Source organism: Grammomys surdaster, unplaced genomic scaffold, assembly GCF_004785775.1.
Source record: "Grammomys surdaster isolate TR1022 unplaced genomic scaffold, NIH_TR_1.0 125688, whole genome shotgun sequence".
NCBI lineage: Eukaryota > Metazoa > Chordata > Mammalia > Rodentia > Muridae > Grammomys > Grammomys surdaster.
Window position 1 is genome coordinate 2,069,736 of NW_021620524.1, and position 19,258 is coordinate 2,088,993.

Here is a 19,258-nt window from a genome sequence, read left to right on the forward strand (position 1 = left end):
CATGAGGGATAGCTGCATGGGTGAGGGCAGAGGCAGTACACAGTGAGCACCAACACTCCAGCACATAACCATGGAGGAGAGCTGGGGCCTCTCGGTCAGCATGGAGGCTCATCAAGTCAGTCCCAGAGGACACTGGACAGGCTGCGAGGGAGTCACCAAGATCCCTCTGTTCTCATGCTAGGGTTACCACCCACAGGAAGGGTGGCTTGGGTGGGAAGGGAGACAACAGGATTGGAAGAGACTGGGAAGCAAGAGGCTAGAAGCCTGTGAAGTTTCCCACTCTATGCATCATTCTCAGTGCCCCACAGAGCTGCCTTCCATGGGCCAAACAGTTCAAAATACAGCAGTGTCTTGTTTCCATGCACATTTTTTGGGGAGGAGGGCTTTCTCTTTTCCCTGGGGGAGATGGCAGTATCCATTAGAGGTGTACCTGTGAGCCTGGTAGTTAGGGGAAATAGCTGTGCCTCCAACCTGTAGCACACCTTTTCTAAGAACCCATCAGAGCCCAGGTCCCGCAGTACAGGCCCAGTGGCATGAGGTCATGAAGTTCACGTGCCACTTTGAAGGACGAAGGGCTCTATGCCATCAGCTCACACAACAGAGGCCATACTCAGGGCAGCCATGACCTGGAGTGGAGCTCCCTAAGTGGTTTTCTCATTTTCAAGTAGGAATTACTCACCAATTGTTTTAAAATCTCATTAATTGCCTCCTTCCCTCCAACCCATAGCATCCCAGTGCTTGCTTGTAAATGAGAATCACACACTCTCTCTAGTCAGCTTCTGTCCATGGGTTTTTATAGTGTCCACTGTGAAGCGACCATTCCAACCAAAGAGACAGTCATTCCTGATCCAGCTACATGTGGTGGCATGTACTTGTAATCCCAGCATTGAGGAGACAAAGGCAAGAGATGCCAGCCTGGTTTACACTGTGAGCTCTAGGCCAGCCAAGGTTACACAGTGAGACCCTTTCTACAAACAAACCCCCAACTCCTTCACCTAATCCTGACCAGAGAAGAGAAGTACATCTTTGCCAGATGTGGGGCTAAAGGCAAGGGAAAACACTGGTTCAACCACACAGCATGAAGACTGCATAGGCAGCCACATGAGCACTCAGAGCTGGTGACTGGGCCAAGCCTCTCAGGTACCTTGTGAGCAGACCAGAAGGGAACAACCAGGAAGAACTGAGGGATGGCATGTAGCTGTAATGGCTCGTCCTGTCTTCCATGACAGATCGCACACAGACATACTGCTGTAGGTCTGAAATGGGTCCCATGAGCAAAGCGCCAAAGTGAGAGAGTCAGACAAGAGTGGCAGAATCCTGCTCCATGGCAGTGGCTGATCCAGCCAGGTTTATGCCGTGGATACAGTACTGTGCTGTATCCCCCTCTGCTCTCCCTTTGCTGGGCCAGGTGACTTGAGCTGGGTTTGGAGGGGCTTGCCACTTGAGTCCACTCAGTGAGGAGACAGTGATCTCCGTGATCAAGGGTGCTCACATCATCCCTTGTGAAGACACCAGAGCCTGCAGAAGGAGTCTCTATCACAGCCAGCTATCCCAGGCTTCCTGATGTCTGGGACATTCCTCCTGGCCCCTCTTCCTATCTTGATAAACACCAAGTTGAATGGGGTTCTAATTCCTTCCTAGGTAGAACTTTTTACTTCTGTTAACTCTGAAGATTAATATGTACATTATTTAGTTAAGCTGACATACAAAATTACTTGTAAACATACACATGCAAACAAAACAAAACCAAGCCAAAATTTAGCTGTGTGGCTCCAACAACGATAAGATTCAGTATTATACAGAAGTCTGCATTCCCCAACTCAGTTTATAACTCTCCCCTAGCTCAGTACATGCCAAGAAGGTTCTCTGAAGAAATGAATAAGTGAGCACAGCACACACATGAAAACACAAAAGGTCAGATGTAACGGGGCAATCCTGGAAAAGAACACAGTTGGAAGACAGAGTAGCAGCTTCAGCAACATCTGTAAATGCTCAGAAACAAAACTATGAACCTAGTGCCTGACAGAACAGAGCAGAGACGCTGGAAGCAGCTCACACAGACAGTCACCAGGTCCAGTATGACGACACTCAGAGCAGACACCACATAGATAGCAAACATTCCTATACGAGGGTCTTGGATGGCTGGCAGAACTCTGAGAGTGGAGCAACACAAAGCTCTGGAAGGGAAGACAATGGCGTTTGGGGATGCTCACATCACATGAGTCAAGATGGCTGTGGACAAGGCAGTGAAGGCCCTAATCATTAGAAACATTTTACCAAGTAGGAATCTGCTCAACAAGAAAAAAATGTAAAACATGAAAATGTAGTCTGCAGAGTAAGATATTCATAGTGAGACAAAGAACATCAACAGATCCACACCAGCTCAGCAGAAAGATGTATAAAAGATAGACCTCCAAAAGACATGAAACTGCACTCTGCTAGCACTGGGAACACGTCACTTGCATGGAGCCATATCCCGCACAGCACGAGGGCTACAAACCAAAGACAATGTGGACAGCTATCTAGTAGCATCTACTAAACACACCTGCAAGTTGGCACTGTCCTACCAGCACCTCAGCAAACAGCACTGTGCTCCCAGGGACGTTGTCACTGAGGCCAGAGGACAGTGTAGGAGAGGACTTCCCAGATTCCAGAAGTGAAGGTGAATATCTTAGTATAAAACAGTAAGAATGAACAGAATCTCACAACAGCAGCACTTCAGACAGTTTAGGATGGCTGACTTCCCCTTTGCCTCAAGCTGCACAGTCCCTGGGCCAGGCAGCACTAACTGTGAGGATCTCAAATGGATGATCAAAACCTACACTGGTCATGGCACTGGAAAACATTCTGGAGTCTGCAGACACCATGACTCTTTCTTCTATGGAAAGGACTTACAGGCCGTATCAAAAGCATACTGTCAGATGGAAGCAGTCAGACACCAAGAGCACACTCTGTGGTCCTCCTCAGGGCTCGCTCTCTGCATGGCAGCAGATAGACAAAGGCTGCAAAGGGAAGGTGCTGCTTGATTTGTGAGCTGGTCTCAGAGTGTATTGAAGTGGTGAAGGCTCACCATGCCATAGATTTATGAGGCTTATGACTTTCTACATGTATTCTATACATTCAGAACAAGTGGAAAGATAAATTTAAAAAGCTACAGCATGGTCTGATCAGTTGCTCCTACACCTCTATGTTTCCTTAACGCAGCATACGGATTTCATGAGGTCCGAGATAACGCAGTGGGAGGCTTGGCAAAGACACCGGACATGGGAACACAGTGCTTACACTGAAGGAGCACCACACAGTGCATCATCCTAGGAGCTGAGTTCTCATCTCCTAAGCAGAGGGAAGCCAGGAGCTGAAGACAACATTCAAGTCTTTTGTGGGGAGTGGAGGAGGTGTTTAGAGGCAGGGTTTCTCTGTGTAGACCAAGCTGGTCTTGAATAAGAGATCTGCTTGGGATTAAAGGTCTGCTACCATCACCTAGCAAGATGAAACTCTTTTTTTAAAAGTAAGTTTGTTTGTTTGTTTGTTTATTTATTTATTTATTTTATATGAGTGCTCTATCTGCATGTAAGCCTGCACGCCAGAAGAGGGCATCAGATCATATAATAGATGTCTGTGAGCCACCATATGGTTGCTGGGAATTGAACTCGGGACCTCTGGAAGAGCAGTCAGTGCTCTTAACTGCTGATCCATCTCTCCAGACCCACAAGATTAAAGTCTTAATGAGATTTTTTTCGGACATTCATCTAAACCAAAAGGCCCTGTCCCTCCTATGAAAGCACAAACCCCTAGGACCAATCTGGTTTGCATGGCACCTGCCAGTCTGCCATGAGTCAAGTGTCATCCTCTATGGAGGCCTATCACTCTGAAGGAGACTTGTTCCTGCATTAAGCAGTTTAGGAAAGGCAGGCACACAGGCTTTTTGTTTGGAAGCTGAGCAGTGGATGCTACGCACACCAGGGAAAGACAAGATAAAAACAAAACAAAACAAAACAAAAAACAACAACCAAGACCACCACCACCAACAAAAGAAACAAAAAAAAAACCATGCAACACGCAGATATACAGACAGAAACACAGACACACATGCACGTATACACACACACACACACACACACACACACTCACACATTCACACTCACACAGTGAGTGAAAGGGAGAAAGAGATACATACATAAATGCACAGAGCCAGGCAGACAGATGTAGCCAAACACACACACACATATAAACATAGTGAGATGAAAAGAGAAAGACATACACATACATACAGAGACAGACAGATACAGACATGCACACACACAGGCTCCGGGTACAGGGGACCTTGCGTGAAAAGTAACAGCAGAACTCAGTGGGGGGAGAATGGCTACTGGTTCTAGAGTCCTTCCAACTTTGCTCTAGGCTTCAATGTTTGTGTAGCAAAATGTTATCTCCCTCTACCCAAATAAGCAACAAAGAGTAGAACAATATTGACAAAAGGGACCAAGAGATCTTCTTTAAAGCGTTTTGCCACATCATTTTAACCTCTGGGCACACCTGGGGAGCTGGCATAGCCCATGCACACCAGGCATGCAGTGTGCCAGCGTGCACCCAGGCTCAGGCTTGATTCTGCAGCAGGATGCTGACAGACAATGGCCACATAGACAGAAGACACCCCAGCTGAGAGCAAAGTTCCCCTAGGTTACAGGTTTTCTGCTCCTGGCTCACTTGTCAGTGGCCAGTGTTCTCTGGGCAGTGACTTGTACAAGAACAAATGAGGGCCTGTCATTTGTGTCACTAACTTTTGCCCTAACACATGTGCAAACTTCTGTCTAAGCACTTTAGAAACACTCGTTCAGTTAGCCATCACATAGTCCCTTAAGTTAGGTTTCCCCAGAATCCCCTTTAAACAAGGGAAGCAGGCTGTTACAGCCCAACCCCAGCCCCACACTAGGCCTATGTCATCTTAGCTTCATGAACGGTGCTGGGAGCTATGCTCTTGAGGTCAGGGGCAGGGACTCAGTCAGACCTGGTGTAAAAACTCCCCAAAGGGAAAAACCAAGAAGCTCAGAGGCTGCTAGGAAGGCTCTGGGTAGGGCCACCCATGTGTACACGCCACAAATGGAACCAGCTACAGTCCGTGCAGCTGCTCAGCTTCTGCCGGCAAGATCTGAGGCTAAGGTAAGTTGGGGAGGAAAGGGGCTGGCTTATGAGGGCAGACAGATTTAAAGGCTAACCACCTCAGGACCAAACGTGTCCCAGGCTGACCCGACCTTGAAATCTCTTGTTAGCTGTATCTTTTTTTTTCCAGGTAGGTGAACTGAGTCCCTGACACCCAGAATTCTGAGTGCTACATGAAGACCAGGTGTCTACAATGAAGGAACAGGGTCCTCTGAGGAGGGATCTCCTTGAAGTGGGGACTCACCCTGAAGGCAGTACCCTCTTCGATGATGGTTGGCAGCTGAGAGAGGCAAATGTCCACAGCAAGGTCCCAGGCTTGCCTGGGGAGAGAAGAGAGGGCACCCACATTATTAGTTAAGCAGCCTTGGCATGAGGCCTTCATAGGCTGAGTCTCAGGGCCAATGGAATCAAACACCCTTCAGCTGGGAAGGGCTGTGTTAGGGTCTTCAGGTGACCAGCTGGCAGACTCAGCCAGGAAGTCTGCAGAGAAGTATTCGTGGTAGGTGCTGTGGCTCACTTCACCAGCCCAGTGTGACATACTTCTCTCAGAACAAAAAGGATGACAGAACTCTAGGTCCTCTCCAGTGGTTCCTGACTCCATCATGACCCTCCCTAACATACAACCTGCTTACTCCAAGTATCTGGGGTTCCTGTGGTGGCTGTTGGGATAGCCTGGGCAGAACAAGGCACTTTGTTGGAAACATCCCAGTTAGCAGAGCTAGGGTGGTGCCTTGGCTGTGGACCTGCTGTCCCAGAAGGCCAGGTGCTGTCAACATGTTCTACATCTTGTGCTTGCTAGCATGGTCAGGCCCTAGCATCCTCTTGCCTGTGTGGCTGGGACCTGGCCTGAGTCCAAGAGGCTAAAGCTGTGTTGGTGGCACTGAGCTAAAAGAGGACAGGCAGATAGTCTCTCATGGCCCTGGGTGTCACTCAGCACTCTGACAGTGGGCTGATACATCCTTAACAACACATCTGTGCTCAGCAGACAGCCCTGTCTGCGACCCCACCAGGTGGACACCTACTCCCTGCTCTACTTCAAGCCAGTCCTCGGACTATTCCTCTGCAACTCTGAAGCTCAGGGATGATTTATGCAGCTTCATGAACGCTTCCTCTTACATAATGGGGGACACAGGGACTCGGTGTCTGGGAGCAGACTGGCTACACTTACATAAGGCTCTTTGCCAGATGCCCCACCCCCCCAGGGTTCTTCTGAAGGACCTGGTGGGTGGGTGGCAGTGGGGAGGACAGTAGTGCTGGGGCACAGGCTACAGAGTTTGAAAGCAGGGTTTTGATCTTGGTCTGGGTATGTATTGAGTATAATTTTATTGATTTCTTATAGTTTTTAACTTTGAAGTATTTTCAGACTTAGAGGAAAGACTAGCAGCACAGCCTCTATGAGGGTGAAACTCACTGGCATGGTGGCATTGCTGTCCCCGAGTTACTTGGTCACTACATACCTGTCTCTCTATGGTGCTCAGAGAAGTGCTAGCCCTTGGTCACACAGGAGTATTGTATTGTAGTAAGTATTGTACCACAGTTCCCAGTTCAGACTAACTGGGTGTGAGGACCAGGTCCTCCAGGCCCCCTGTGCAGGGCTTTGGGAATCCAGGCTCACCCTGGTTCCCTGGAAGCATCACAGAGATGATCCAGAGCTGGCCTAGCTGACATGCAGGCAGACCGTCCCTGTGGTTGTATAGCCTGTGGCTTGCACAGACCTAACCTGCTGTGCTTCCCTCTTTACTGAGCCACTGCAGCCGTTTTGTAATCCTGTGAGCAAACACCTGACAAAAAGCATTTTGGGGGGAGAGGGATTTATTTGCCTCACAGTTTGGGGTTTTCCCACTTTCTGCAACAGCTGGCCATGTGGAAATGGAGAGGGCAGTGGCTGGAGGCCTGAGTAGGGTGCACACAGGGAGCCAAGCATGTCCTGATTAGGGATGACAACTCAGATCCTGGACATCTTACGATCACAGTAGGGGGAGTGTGAGCCCAAGATCTCAGGATGGCCTGATCTGGGGTAGGACTTCAGGGTAGCCTAGCCAGACTAGGGGTCAGCTGAGAGTATCTTCAACTCATGGCAGTCACATTAAAAGACGGCCACAGTGGAGCCCCAGGAGTCCCTTAACTTAACCATTCCCTGGTGTAGATGGCCATACTTCCAAGCACCACAGCCTACATTGTGTAAGCAGCCCAGAGTGGCTACATAAGCAACTTTGGAATATGGCTTCCCTGTCACAATGCCTTGTTGTGTGTGGCATATAAAATGCTATCTCTTCTAACTGTTCTCTCAGACCAAAAGAAGCTCTTCCTGGTCCTCCACTTCTAGCACCCAGGGCTACCATGCTTCTCTCTGTCTGTCTTCCCTGTGTATGTGCATCTGAACATGTTTCTCTTCATTCTCCCTCAATGATGCCCTCAAGTGCCATTTAAAACCGATTTTTATCTTTCTTGGTGACCCTGGTTCATCACTGGACCAGTAGTCATGTCTGAAATACACCTGATCTTTCCAGCCAGTTCCTGGAGTCCCAAGCTTCTCCACAGTCATTACTAGTCATGCCCTCTCAATCCTAGGCCCTGTCTCTTCTGTGTTCCTCCTGCCCCACTGTGGCCACAAGAGTCACACTAACAGACCCACTCCATCCCACCTGCCTTTGCAGCACGTCAAGGCACTTGTTTTGTTCCACCAGTGGATGGGAACAAAGCCTGGTGGTCCCTGCAACAACATGGGCCAGACTGCTCTGGGTTCCCCAAATGCTGGTCTTTAACATGACACTCAGCAAGTCTAGGGCTACAGCTCTATGAGGGCCTTGTCTCTCCAGGAACCAGCCTCACTATCCATGAAGTAAAAAGTGGTAATATTCTCCCTGTGGGGTCCCCAAGGGATCCTGAGGCAAGGAAAAGGCCTTGGCTGAGCTGCAGACAGGGTGAGGGACAGTTAGAAGGGCACAGCACTTGACATGAATGCATTCCAAGCTGAAGCTGTGTGCACATGGACACAGCCGCATGGGCACAGCCACATGGGCGCCGACTTCTCTCATCTTAGGCAGATTTTGGTTTTGGAATAGCAATCTCTTCTCCCTGGCAATTTCCTGGGGAACGCAAAGATTCTTGTTCTTTCTATTTAGACTAATGAGACTTTGGGCTGGAAGGTAATGGGCACATTTTCTCTATGTCTCAATAAAGGACCAAGACAAGAATGGAAACATTAAAATTCAGGATAGATTTAAGATGAGAAAAGTTACTCCTTTTGCATCCCATCTCCCTACCCCTGCCCCGCTGTCCACAGACCACGCTCCCCTGCCCCGCTGTCCACAGACCACGCTCCCCTGCCCCGCTGTCCACAGACCACGCTCCCCTGCAGCCCTTCCCTGCTGACAGGATTAAGAGGCAATCAGGAGATAATCAGAAGTGGCTCCGACTCTGGGCAATAAATAGCTCCCAGATGCTCAATAAACGTCCGACCGCAGGCAAGCGGGTTCTCGGCAGCATCAGGGGAGACATCTACTCTTTGTTGGGACAGAAGCAAAGTCAATTATTGCAATTAAACTCTATATAGATGCCTTGAATTTAATCAAATGAAAAGTTTAAATTTCAGGAGTTAGAAGGGTAGAAATTAGGGGAATTGGAGATGGGAAGTGTATCCGGCAGCTGGCCGACTCCACCAGCTGGAGCCCAGCATGAGCGCTTCTGGACTTAAGCAGAGAGAAAGTGCACACATCCGTGTGCTTGTGGCTCAGCTGACATGCTGCCGTGTCATTGTAGTCTTGAGGCAAACACATTCTAACCCACACACATCTGACCCTGTTTGGTGTGATAACCTCTGCTGGGCTGTGACCCCATCTAGGTCCCATATCTAGGAAAGCTGAACCCACTACACAGTTCCTTCATCAGAAAGTTGGCTCCAGGGTTTTTTTCACTGGTGTGAAAGGCTTGGTAGACACTGATGAAAACAGCAAGCCAACACAGTGGCTTAGGGCAAAGGGACAGGACAGAGTAGCTGTGAGGGACACAGAGAAGCAGCAGCCTGTTCAGGACATCAAAGAAAAGAAAACACGATGGAGAACTTCCAAGGGCACTGGCAGACAAGCCTAAGACAGTTCCCAGAACAGAGGCACCCCAGTCCTGGCCTGAGGTGGAATGGAGAGGGGCATTTCCACAAGGCACAACGTGCTGGGCAACCTGGGTACCCTCTCTGGGCCAGACCAGATGACTTCAGCATTTCTCATCAAACTGTAAAATTATATAATCATCTTGTCCGTAGCAGAACAGCTGCCCTCTGATGAGCACAAGCAGCAGTTGATTACAGCTGGATGCATTTTTCTCAGCTAAAATCCAACCAATCTTGCAGTCTTAATTTGGGATACTCGGCTATGGACAAGTGGAAAAGCAGTTTATAAAACCCAGTGATAACAGCTGTGCTGTACACCGGTTCCCTGGGCGGCACCCAGGTACAGCACCTCTCTGTATGGCATCAGGGTGCATCAGGTCTCTGTCACAGGGAGGGACACAAGTTGAGAAGAGTAGGGAGGTGTCCGCCTTGGTTCCCAAAGGGAAGGTCTGTAGACTGAAGGAAGGTGGCTGGACGGAAGTGACGGGGGCAGGCTGGATGGAGGTGACAGGGGCAGGCTGGAGGGCACAGAATGAGTCCAGCTGATCTGAATTTAGACTCCCTCCCTAACCCGAAAGGAGTGGGGGACTTTCTAAGCTACTGGTTGAGTCACCACCAGGAAGAGCCTGGGTTTTCAGGAAACTGGCTTAGGATGGCAATCGCCCAGGCAGTGGGCTGGAGGAAAGCCTTCCGAGCTAGCGTGGGCTCCATCTGCATTGATCAATCAGAGCAAAAAGCACAGGTTATTACTGCAGAGAGATGCAGGGTTTCAGGACCCCTGAAATTGAGAGTGAAGGAGAACGACTCCCTGATGGCTTTGCATCAAAAATTAAACAGGAACTGGGCTCTGAGTATTTCATCCTTGCCTCCCTCCCCCTCCCCCCAGGCAGAGCACACAAGCACACTGTTGTGGTTCAGCCTCCGTTCTTGTTAGGCTCTGTCCCCTCCCCCACTAGAAATGCAGCCTCTCCATCACCACCCAAGGATATAATAACCAGATTTTAAATTATTTATTCCAAAGGTTCTTTTCTGCCTACCTTTCCTGTGAGATCCCCGGGGATGTGTGTGCAGCCATCTCTTTATGAGGGAGCAGAAGCCCTGAACACTATGGGAGGTTTCATCACTTGGGGTGGCAGACGGCAGAACCAGGAACCCACAAGTCATCCTTCAGAGGTGAGGCCCAGCCAAGGCCTGGCAAGCAGCTCAACTTTGCAGTGGCTTGGCCCTCAGGTACAGCTATGGAGTTACAGAGGTGACTGTAGCTCCCCATCTCTTCCTCCCTCCCTCCTTCAAGAGTCAGCATTTGTGTTAGGTCAGGCTAGTGAGGACAGGACTACATGCCCAGGTGTCAGAGGGGCAGAAGCAGCGATGAGCCTGTCCCACAGGGCCTCCCATGCCCTGAGATGTGGCCCTGGCAGCTGGGGAGAGGTATGGAGATGGTAGGTCTACAAGACAAGAAGGCTTGGGAACCACCTAGCCTGTGCTACGGCACAAAACCACAGGAGAAAGGCCAGTGTGTAAAGCTGCGAGATTCTGGGAGCTTGGACATGCAGCTCATTCCAGAGGAAGGTAGAACATCTGGCAGAATGTTTCCACTGACCAAGTGGGTCTCTCAAAGGTGGCTCAGGGGGCACACTCTAGATCTGCAGGGTGAAAGTGCTTATGCCAGGGACCAGTGACTTTTCTGTGGGTATAAGTACGCTGTGAATGACTTATTCAGAAACAAAGGTCACTGACAAGACTGAACGGCTTCCTTTTTTCTGCTCTATCTGGGACTGTGGTTGTCTGGCCTGGCTTCTCATTCAGTTTAGTCTAAGCAAAGAAAGCTAAGCACAGGGAAGACCTGTCCCTTGGGAAAGGTGCTTGTGTCTCAAGACCTCACATGTCAAGCTCATGCTAGCTTGGGTGGGATGATCCTCTCATACAACACCTACCACAATGGTGTCATGCTATTATAAGGTTTTCTAGCCTTCCAGAAAGTTCTCTTATGCTTAGACTAGACTCATTCATAGTTCAGATTCCAGGGAGAGTACTTGGTGAGCATTATGTTGGAATGTGGACATCCAGCTTAGCATACAGGGAGATTCTGAACAAGACTCACAGCCAGATGCCTCAAGTAGCCGTGTTTCTTAGTAACAAACGCTAGGAAACCATCGCAGCGCACACGGGCCGCCCAGCTCACACAGGCCTAGGGGGAAGTAGTACAGAGGCTAGTCTCTGGGAAATACAAGACACCTAGGGCCCAAGAAGGAGGCAGAAAGGAGGCAAAAGTCACTCCCCATGCCTGCCACAGTAATGCCCCTGACAACCATGGGAAGTGGAGAGCTTTTCTGAAATGGGGCTTGCGGTACATGGAGCCTCTGATATCCAGGTTAAGTTTTGTCAAGTAACACTCCAAACTGAAGGACCATCCAAGGCAGCCTAGCCAGCAAGTCACACTAAGCAACAGAAGCAGTAGGCAAGGGGATTATATTTCACTGTTAGTATAGCTCTTACACGTAAGGACTGGGGAAGAGGATAACTAACCAACTAGCTTCTCCGAAGGTTGGGGTTACTTGGTAACTTAGTTTCTCAAGGGTTTTGGTGGCAGGGAGACCTCTGGGAGAATTTGGGTTGTGGGCACTGGACCAAGCAGAGACTACTGAGACAGTTCTCTATCGAGGTCAGGATTAAATCCCCCCTCCCCTGCCCCCCAGGCCTTGAAGTTGCCTTGTCCCACAAAATCCAGGAGGTGGCTAAGCCCTGATCAGTGCAACTCTGCTGTGCTGGCCCTGTCAGCCTGTACCAACTCTATAGAGTCTCTCTGGGAGTTGGAAGCAAATGGCATCACCATGTAATTTCCAGCCCAGAATGGGATTGACTAGTGTTTCCTTTCTCACTCTGCTCACGCTAGCACTGTCACTACTGAAAACCCTCCCCAGAGAACACGGGTCAGAGGCAGGAACATCTCCTCCTGGAATCACATCTCACTGGCTTCTGTAACTAGAACCCTTCAGATATACGTATTTAGTACTTCTCAGTATAGAGAATGGAGCCACGATGTCAGGCCAAAGATTTCAAACTGGAGAGGACTTTTAGATACTGTTCAGACTGCATGAGCTCAGGAGGGAGGGAGGTGGCAAGAGCCACTGCTGACACCTTCTTGTCACTGCGCACAGCTGCTTCATGTCCAGGATGGGGGCTGTGGTAAGGTGAGGGGCACACCTCAGGTGAGCCTGTGTTCTGTTAGGCAGACTGAGCTGCATGTAGGCTATGGATATGACTAGTGTGGATCTAAAATGTTCTTAAGAATACTGTATTAGATCTCAACAGAAAGCAAATCAGGTGATGATACATCAAACACTGATTTTTGGCTACTTACCAAAAATTGAATGGTCTGATTGGTTTTTGTGGCAGAGTTAATTTGAAATTGTGGGCTACTGGCTACGACTTGGTCACAGGACCTGCTCTTGCTATGCCTTCTGGCTGTGCACTTGTTCTGTTGAAAAGGTGTGATGGTTTGTATATGCTTGGCCCAGGAAGTGGCACTATTTGGAGGTACGACCCTGTTGGAGTAGTGTCTCACTGTAGACGTGGGCTTTAGACCCTCACCCTAGCTGCTTGGAAGTCAGTATTCTGCTAGCAGCCTTCAGATGAAGATGGAGAACTCTCAGCTCTGCCTTGGACACTGCCATGTTCCCGGCTTGGTGATAATGGACTGAACCTCTGAACCTGTAAGCCAGCCCCAATTAAATGTTTCCTTATAAGAGCTGCCTTGGTCATGGTGTCTGTTCACAGCAGGAAAACCCTAAGACAGCAGGTATATTCCAAGCGTGCTCCTCCCCAGACTGTCAACTGTCCAGTTGCCCTCTTCCTTCCTCCTTTCTTTCGAGTTCCATGGCAGACTTGCTGCCACAGAGTCCTAGCACACACTTGGGTTAGCCAAATGCCACCTGTATCCATCACCCACATGTAGGATACAGAGGCACCTGAGTGAACTAGGGAATTAAATGGGGGGAGCTGAGACCCTTAATTCTGCTCAGGTGATGAGTGTGTGGTGTGCCCTGGGCATCCATGTTCTTTCTTCATCACTGCATGTCCCTTGAAAAGCCTGGCTTTAACTTCTGTACCCCCAAATGAGGAGTCAGACTTGATAGGAATGACCCAGAGTCTCATCCACTGGTGGTGCTCAGCCCAGTGTCAGGTACCTTGTCTCTAAGAGCCCACCCAGGTCACTCCTCCTTGAAGCTGCCGTCCACTCTGTGTGAGATTCTTCCCTAGCAGCTGTCCCACCTCCCGGCAGAACTGAGCAAGGCAGGACCTGGGGAGGCTGAGGCCTGATTAGAATCACACTGTCTCTCAGCCAGCAGGTACTTCGTAGCTTTGTGTGCGGTAGGGGAGTGTGGTGAGGATCAGTGAGGCCATGTGTGCTAGACTTCACAGAAAAGAGTTACAGGTGCTAAGTAAATGGCAACCCTTACTTGAATGCCAGCTCTTAAACCAGCACCCCAAGAACCTCCTGTCCCTGTGTCACTGCAAGCAGCTACAGGACACTCAGCCACCAAGTCCTGTCTACACTGGCCTCTCATCACCCACTGCCTAGTGCACCTCTCAGTTCCCAACAGTTCCTTCCCTGGCTACTCGCCTAGCCACCTACAGACCCCAAGTGGGGCAGACATGCTTTCTGTGGAGCACTCCACCCTGATTCCCCAGACCCTCTGATCCAGCCACTTCCTCTGGCCCCAGAAGCTTGGATGTGTTCTCCTTAGCTCACCTTTTGGGGAGATAAGTGAATGCCCCAGATACCGCCTAACCAGTACAAAGTCCTGGGTTTGATCCCCATGAACTCAAAAGACAACAGAAACTGTGTAAGACCAGTGTCACTTGGTGCTGGTCCTCCTGAGCTAGACTCCCTCTAATTAATTAAACACTGTACAGTGGTCTCTGCAGGAGGCCCCCCGCCCCCACAGTTCTCCTCTCTGCAATCCCTGCTGTAAGCAACATAGAGTAGAAGCTGACAGCTCAGCAGACATCTAGAAGAACATCAAGCATCTCCTTGTAGGACAGGAAATGGAGGCCCGATAGGATCTAAAGGCTCTATCACACATGGGCCAAGGGAGACTGAGAAAGGTGCATCCCCGTCTACTTCCTACAATGGATGCCCAGCCTGTAGCAGCTCAAGGAGGCAGCAGAACTTGCCCCACAACTTGTCTCCTGGATGGCTCTCCCTGTTGCTGTCACTTTGCTGGGTGGAGGGCTGGGCTTTTTGCAGATGTCAACCACCATGAAGGCAGGGAGCACCAGAGTCTTGACTGCCTTGCACTCGTGCTTTACGCCGGTCTTGACTGCCATAGACTCTTACAGGGCGCACCCAGCCCTCGCAACAAGTGCAGTGGTGTGCAGCTCTCCGCACAGGGAAATCCTGCTTGTGGTTGGTTATCACATTGGCTACGCAGTGCCACGTACAAAATTCTGTCTAATGGATGTGGACTAACAGTCAACTTGGGAGTCCTTTCCACATCATTGAAAAATATCACATGAGATCAAGTCTAGGTACAAAGCCTTAGGGAAATTGCTAGTTATGCTTTTATCATGCAAAGAAAAGCCCCATTATTTCTTAGGTTTGTTTCTAAGTTTCACTTTATGACAAATAATGCCTTAACTATAATGATTCAATTAAAAACAAACAAACAAACCAGCACTTACTGTTTCAAAGGAATAGGAAATCTCCAAAGAGGCCTTTAATTTCAAAGGAATCTCCAGCAGTTTTTAAGAGGTGAGTGTCACTGCTGTCCTGTCTGAAGCCTGCTGTGACTCTCTTCAGCCTTTTCTGTGTATGACAGACTGTGGCATGGAGAGCAGTTGTACTGTGGACACATGCAGTGTCATTTAATGTGATATTTAACATATATTTTATATAACAATATGAGAGAGACAGAAACAGAGAGGCAGAGATCCCCACCCCTCTGTGCTATGCTGGGGCATCCTCAGCGTGCACTTCTGTCAGGAATGTTAACAGAGATATCACCAGCCTTCCTGTGTGCCCTGTCTCTCTAGTGCCTTATCTTAGACCTACTGAACTCAGTTCCTTTGGTGGATCATAGAGAGCTGCAGGGCAAAGTGGACTGGGCAGGGAGGGGTGCAGGTGAGGAAGGCAGGAAGAGGTAAGCAAAGGAGCTGTTGGAAATTACAACGGTAAGTGGAAGGTGGCAGCCAGGCACTGAGTAGGAGCAAACTGGTCTGGGGAGGGGTCGGTATCAGGGTTAGAAGCCATGACCAGCAGCATTACAGCAAGGGTGAGGCCCCAAGTCAGTGGCTCTGCTGCCTGGCATCATGGGGAGGAAGCACCAAGACGACTGACCAGTTTTGAGAACAGGCATTGCCAACTCCTGGTCACTTCCAACATCCAGCTGGAGGGAAGAACACTGGGCTCTTAACCAACAGGAGGGTGGAGCTGGCTGAGAAAAGGGCATACAGAACAGGCACAAGGGTTCTGGGGTAGACACACTGTCCCTTCTGGTGGCCTCAGCAGCCAGCCAAGCTATGCGCTACTCCTTATTCTACAAGACCCAGCTGCTTCCTTCAATCCTTCCCTCTGTACTCAGACACCCAAGGCCTCCAGCTGAGAGCCGTCAGCAGTTAGGAAATGCAAGATACTCCTTACAGTTCAGAGAGTCAAATGGCAGTCCCAAAGCCCCTCCCTACTACCATACGCACACCCAGCTCCCAGCCTGAGTATATCGGGAGCTGTGAGGTCTGAGCAGCACAATGGGACTGGCCGTTAGCTGCTGCTACGGGGGGCTGTCTGCTCATCTGGCTGGAGCTCCACATCCTTGATGGTAGAGTTGCAGGAGGGCCATGCAGGGCCTCCTAGGAAGATGTTGGGCTTGCTAGTTCATAGTGGACTTGAGCCTCATAGGAGGACCCTGCCTGGAGGACCTGTCCCCACAATATATATTGATATAGTGATATGCAATGCTTTCAGCAAGCAAGCAGTGATAGCATGACCATGCAACTGTTGGCCATGAAGACCCACTCAGCTCTTTTTCTGACTACCATACTTTTGTGTAGGGATGCTTGGAGAAACAGCCTCTCACCAGGAGCATCCCCATCAAAAGAGCTGCCTGCAAGCCCTGTAGGAGACAGAACACTTTCTTTTGGGGCAAATCTTTGTTTCAGCAAATGTGTTCCTCAGGTCTTTGAACGTCCTACTTACAAAGGGCATCCTGGTGTGCCACGAATGCTCCACACTTTACACTCTACACGGAGGCCACATGACTCAGTGGTTCCTTCGGGCCCTATCAATGGCCTATGCTCACAGTGTGGGCTTGTATTCAGCTCACACAATGTGGCACTGGCCACTGAAGGTACGCCCTCCTCTACTCTGTGAGAAGTAGCTCCAGCCTCTCAACTGGTGGGACCCACATGCACCCTAGTGCAGACCCTACATCTCTCCTCACCAACTCCATCTTAACTTTCAGCACCTGAACTGTTCAGCTAGGGGCTGGGGGAAGGAGGTACCTGATCCAACTCCCTCCTCTTTTCCCCTGAGGTGAGGTGGCACCACAGAGAAGAGCATCTCCTCGTCAGCTGAGGAGCAGGCACTGCTGTGGCATGAGCTGCAGGATTCTCCCCAAGGAACGTGGCCCCACCCAGCAGCACTGGAATAAGATCTGTGGAAACCTGCATGCTAAACCCATAGGGGGGAAACAGAGCCACATGTTCTGATCTACAGGGACCTTGCTAAGACGAGTACTGGGAGGGTCAGAGGTTTCAGTGTGAGGACTTAGAAGTTCTTCTAGCAAAACAGCCCAGCAAGCACTGTAAACACCTAGCAATCTCCCCACCCCCGCTTCCATTTCTTATAATTAGCTTTTTAAAAAATTTCTTGGTCAGAATAGCAGATGTAAGAAAGGCAGATATTCCAAGGATGTGTTCTCTCGCAACGCTTACTGTACCGACCCCCCAAGTGGTCATTTACACACTACAGAGGCCTCTCAGACGTGCTCTCTCCTCCCCACTGGAGTGCATAGCAGTGGGAAAAGCAGCAGCTGGGTGCGCCCGTGGCACTCTGATGCCCAACTGCTTCCTAGCAGCCTACTTCTGTTCTTGGTTTCAGCTTTATACTCACCAAGTATTAGAAGACGCAGACGTGGGGGCTTTCTGTACGTCTGCATGACAGGAAAGGGCATCCGATTCCATTATATATTGTTCTCAGCCCCCACGTGGTTGCTGGGAATTGAACTAAGAACCTCTGGAAGAGCAACTAGTGCTTGTAACCACTGAGCCATCTCTTCAGCCCCAGTGAGGCTTGTATTTTCACATTTGATGTTTACAGTACACATGAGTACTGGACACTACAGATTTTATTTAGTTTTGAATATGTAAGAGGCAGTGAGTTTACAAACTTCTTGTTTCTCTAGGATTCTAGTGGTGGGTGAAAACTGATATATGTCTATTAAAAATCCTGCCTTTGCAACATCGTACAAAAGGTCTTTACAGTTAAACAGCTCTCTTGCTGATGTGAATGAAGACTTGTCATTTCAGTTTGGAATCCACCCCTCCACTCGTGTGGAGAGGGCACCCATCTGGAAGCAGAATGTCCCGCAAAGGGCCCATGGCACTATTGGGAGGAAGTCAGAGCAATGGGGCATGCCCTGGAAGGGAACACGGGGACCCATGCCCTTCCCTTCCCTTCTATGCTTTCTAGCTGGCTATGAGTGAACAACTTGCTTCATTATGTGCTCCTGCTAGGAAGTGCTGCCTCAAAGACAAGGCAGCCAAAGGCCATGAACAGAAACCTCTGAGGCAGTAATCCTCAGTAAAACTTTCTTCCCTATAAGCTGACTGTCAGTTATCTGTTAAGTAATGGAAAGTTAAACCAGGCATGGTGGCGTTCATCATTAATCCTAGTACTTGGGAGGCAGAGACAGGTGGATCTCCGTAAGTTCAAGGCCAGCCTGGTCTGCAAGGTGAGTTCCAAGGTCAGCTAGGGCTACAAACTGAGACCCTGTTTCAACAAAACAAAACTAAAATAAATCTTAAAAGCTGGAGAGATGGCTCAGTAGTTAAGAGCACTGGCTGCTCTTCCAGAGGTCCTGAGTTCAATTCCTATTACTCACATGGCAGCTGATAACCATAACTGTAGCTCCCTGGGATCTGACCCCTTCTTCTAGTGGGCAGACACACATATAGCCGAAGTACCCACATTCACAAAATACATAAATCTTTTATTAAAAAAGGTAATGGAAAGTTGACAACCCAGAAAACCACACCAAATATCTTGAGATAGGTTCAGATTCAGAATAATTTTTTAAAATTTTATTTTAATTTTATGTGTATGAGTGTTTTGCCTGCATGTGTGCCTGTGCACCATGCATCATGTGTGTGCAGTGCCGGAAGAGGCCAGGAAAGGTTGTTAGATCTCTTGGAACTGGAGTTACAGGCGCTGTGTACCACCACATGGCGTTGGTTGACTGCTTTCTCCAGTCCCACACTAGGTTATTTTATTGTTATGAATACTGGCACAAGCTATGGCCACAATGAGGAAATTATGAACAGTGATTAAAGATCACAGAGTGTGTGTGTGTGTGTGACATGATGGCTTTAAATGTTAGAGAAATCTTGCATTCAATTAATAAATTTGGGTCAACTTCTTTCTCAGTATGAATTCTAAAAAGGCCAGAAGGCCCTTATTTTGGCTCACAGTTTAAGAAGGGGTATGGTCCATCTCAGTGGGGAAGGCATGGCACCAGGAACATGAGCCAACTGGCTACATTGTGCCCATGGTCGGGAAACAGAGAAGGGATAGGAAGTGGGGGCTGGATAGAAAAAACTTAAGGCCTTTCTCCAACCACTTTTAACAAGTCTCCACCTCCTAAGGGTTTGGGCCTTCCGTGCAGTGCCATCAGCTGAGGAATGTGGGCCTAAGGCTGTACACCTTTCACCTTCAAAGTCTCCTCTTTCTGAAGGAGACCCTGTCTCAGGCTGGGGCCACTCCTCCCCAGATCA

At 49.3% G+C, this 19,258-nt stretch overlaps 1 protein-coding gene across 4 annotated transcripts in view; it reads right to left on the reverse strand.

Moving 5' to 3' along the window:
- Positions 1–19,258, reverse strand: part of Rptor (regulatory associated protein of MTOR complex 1) — a 296,009-nt gene that overhangs the window by 85,585 nt on the left and 191,166 nt on the right. For all 4 annotated transcript variants that reach the window (XM_028787899.1, XM_028787900.1, XM_028787903.1 and 1 more), the window contains one exon: positions 5,405–5,480. In XM_028787899.1, the coding sequence (XP_028643732.1) occupies positions 5,405–5,480 (76 nt within the window). The remainder of the gene's footprint in view (positions 1–5,404; positions 5,481–19,258) is intronic.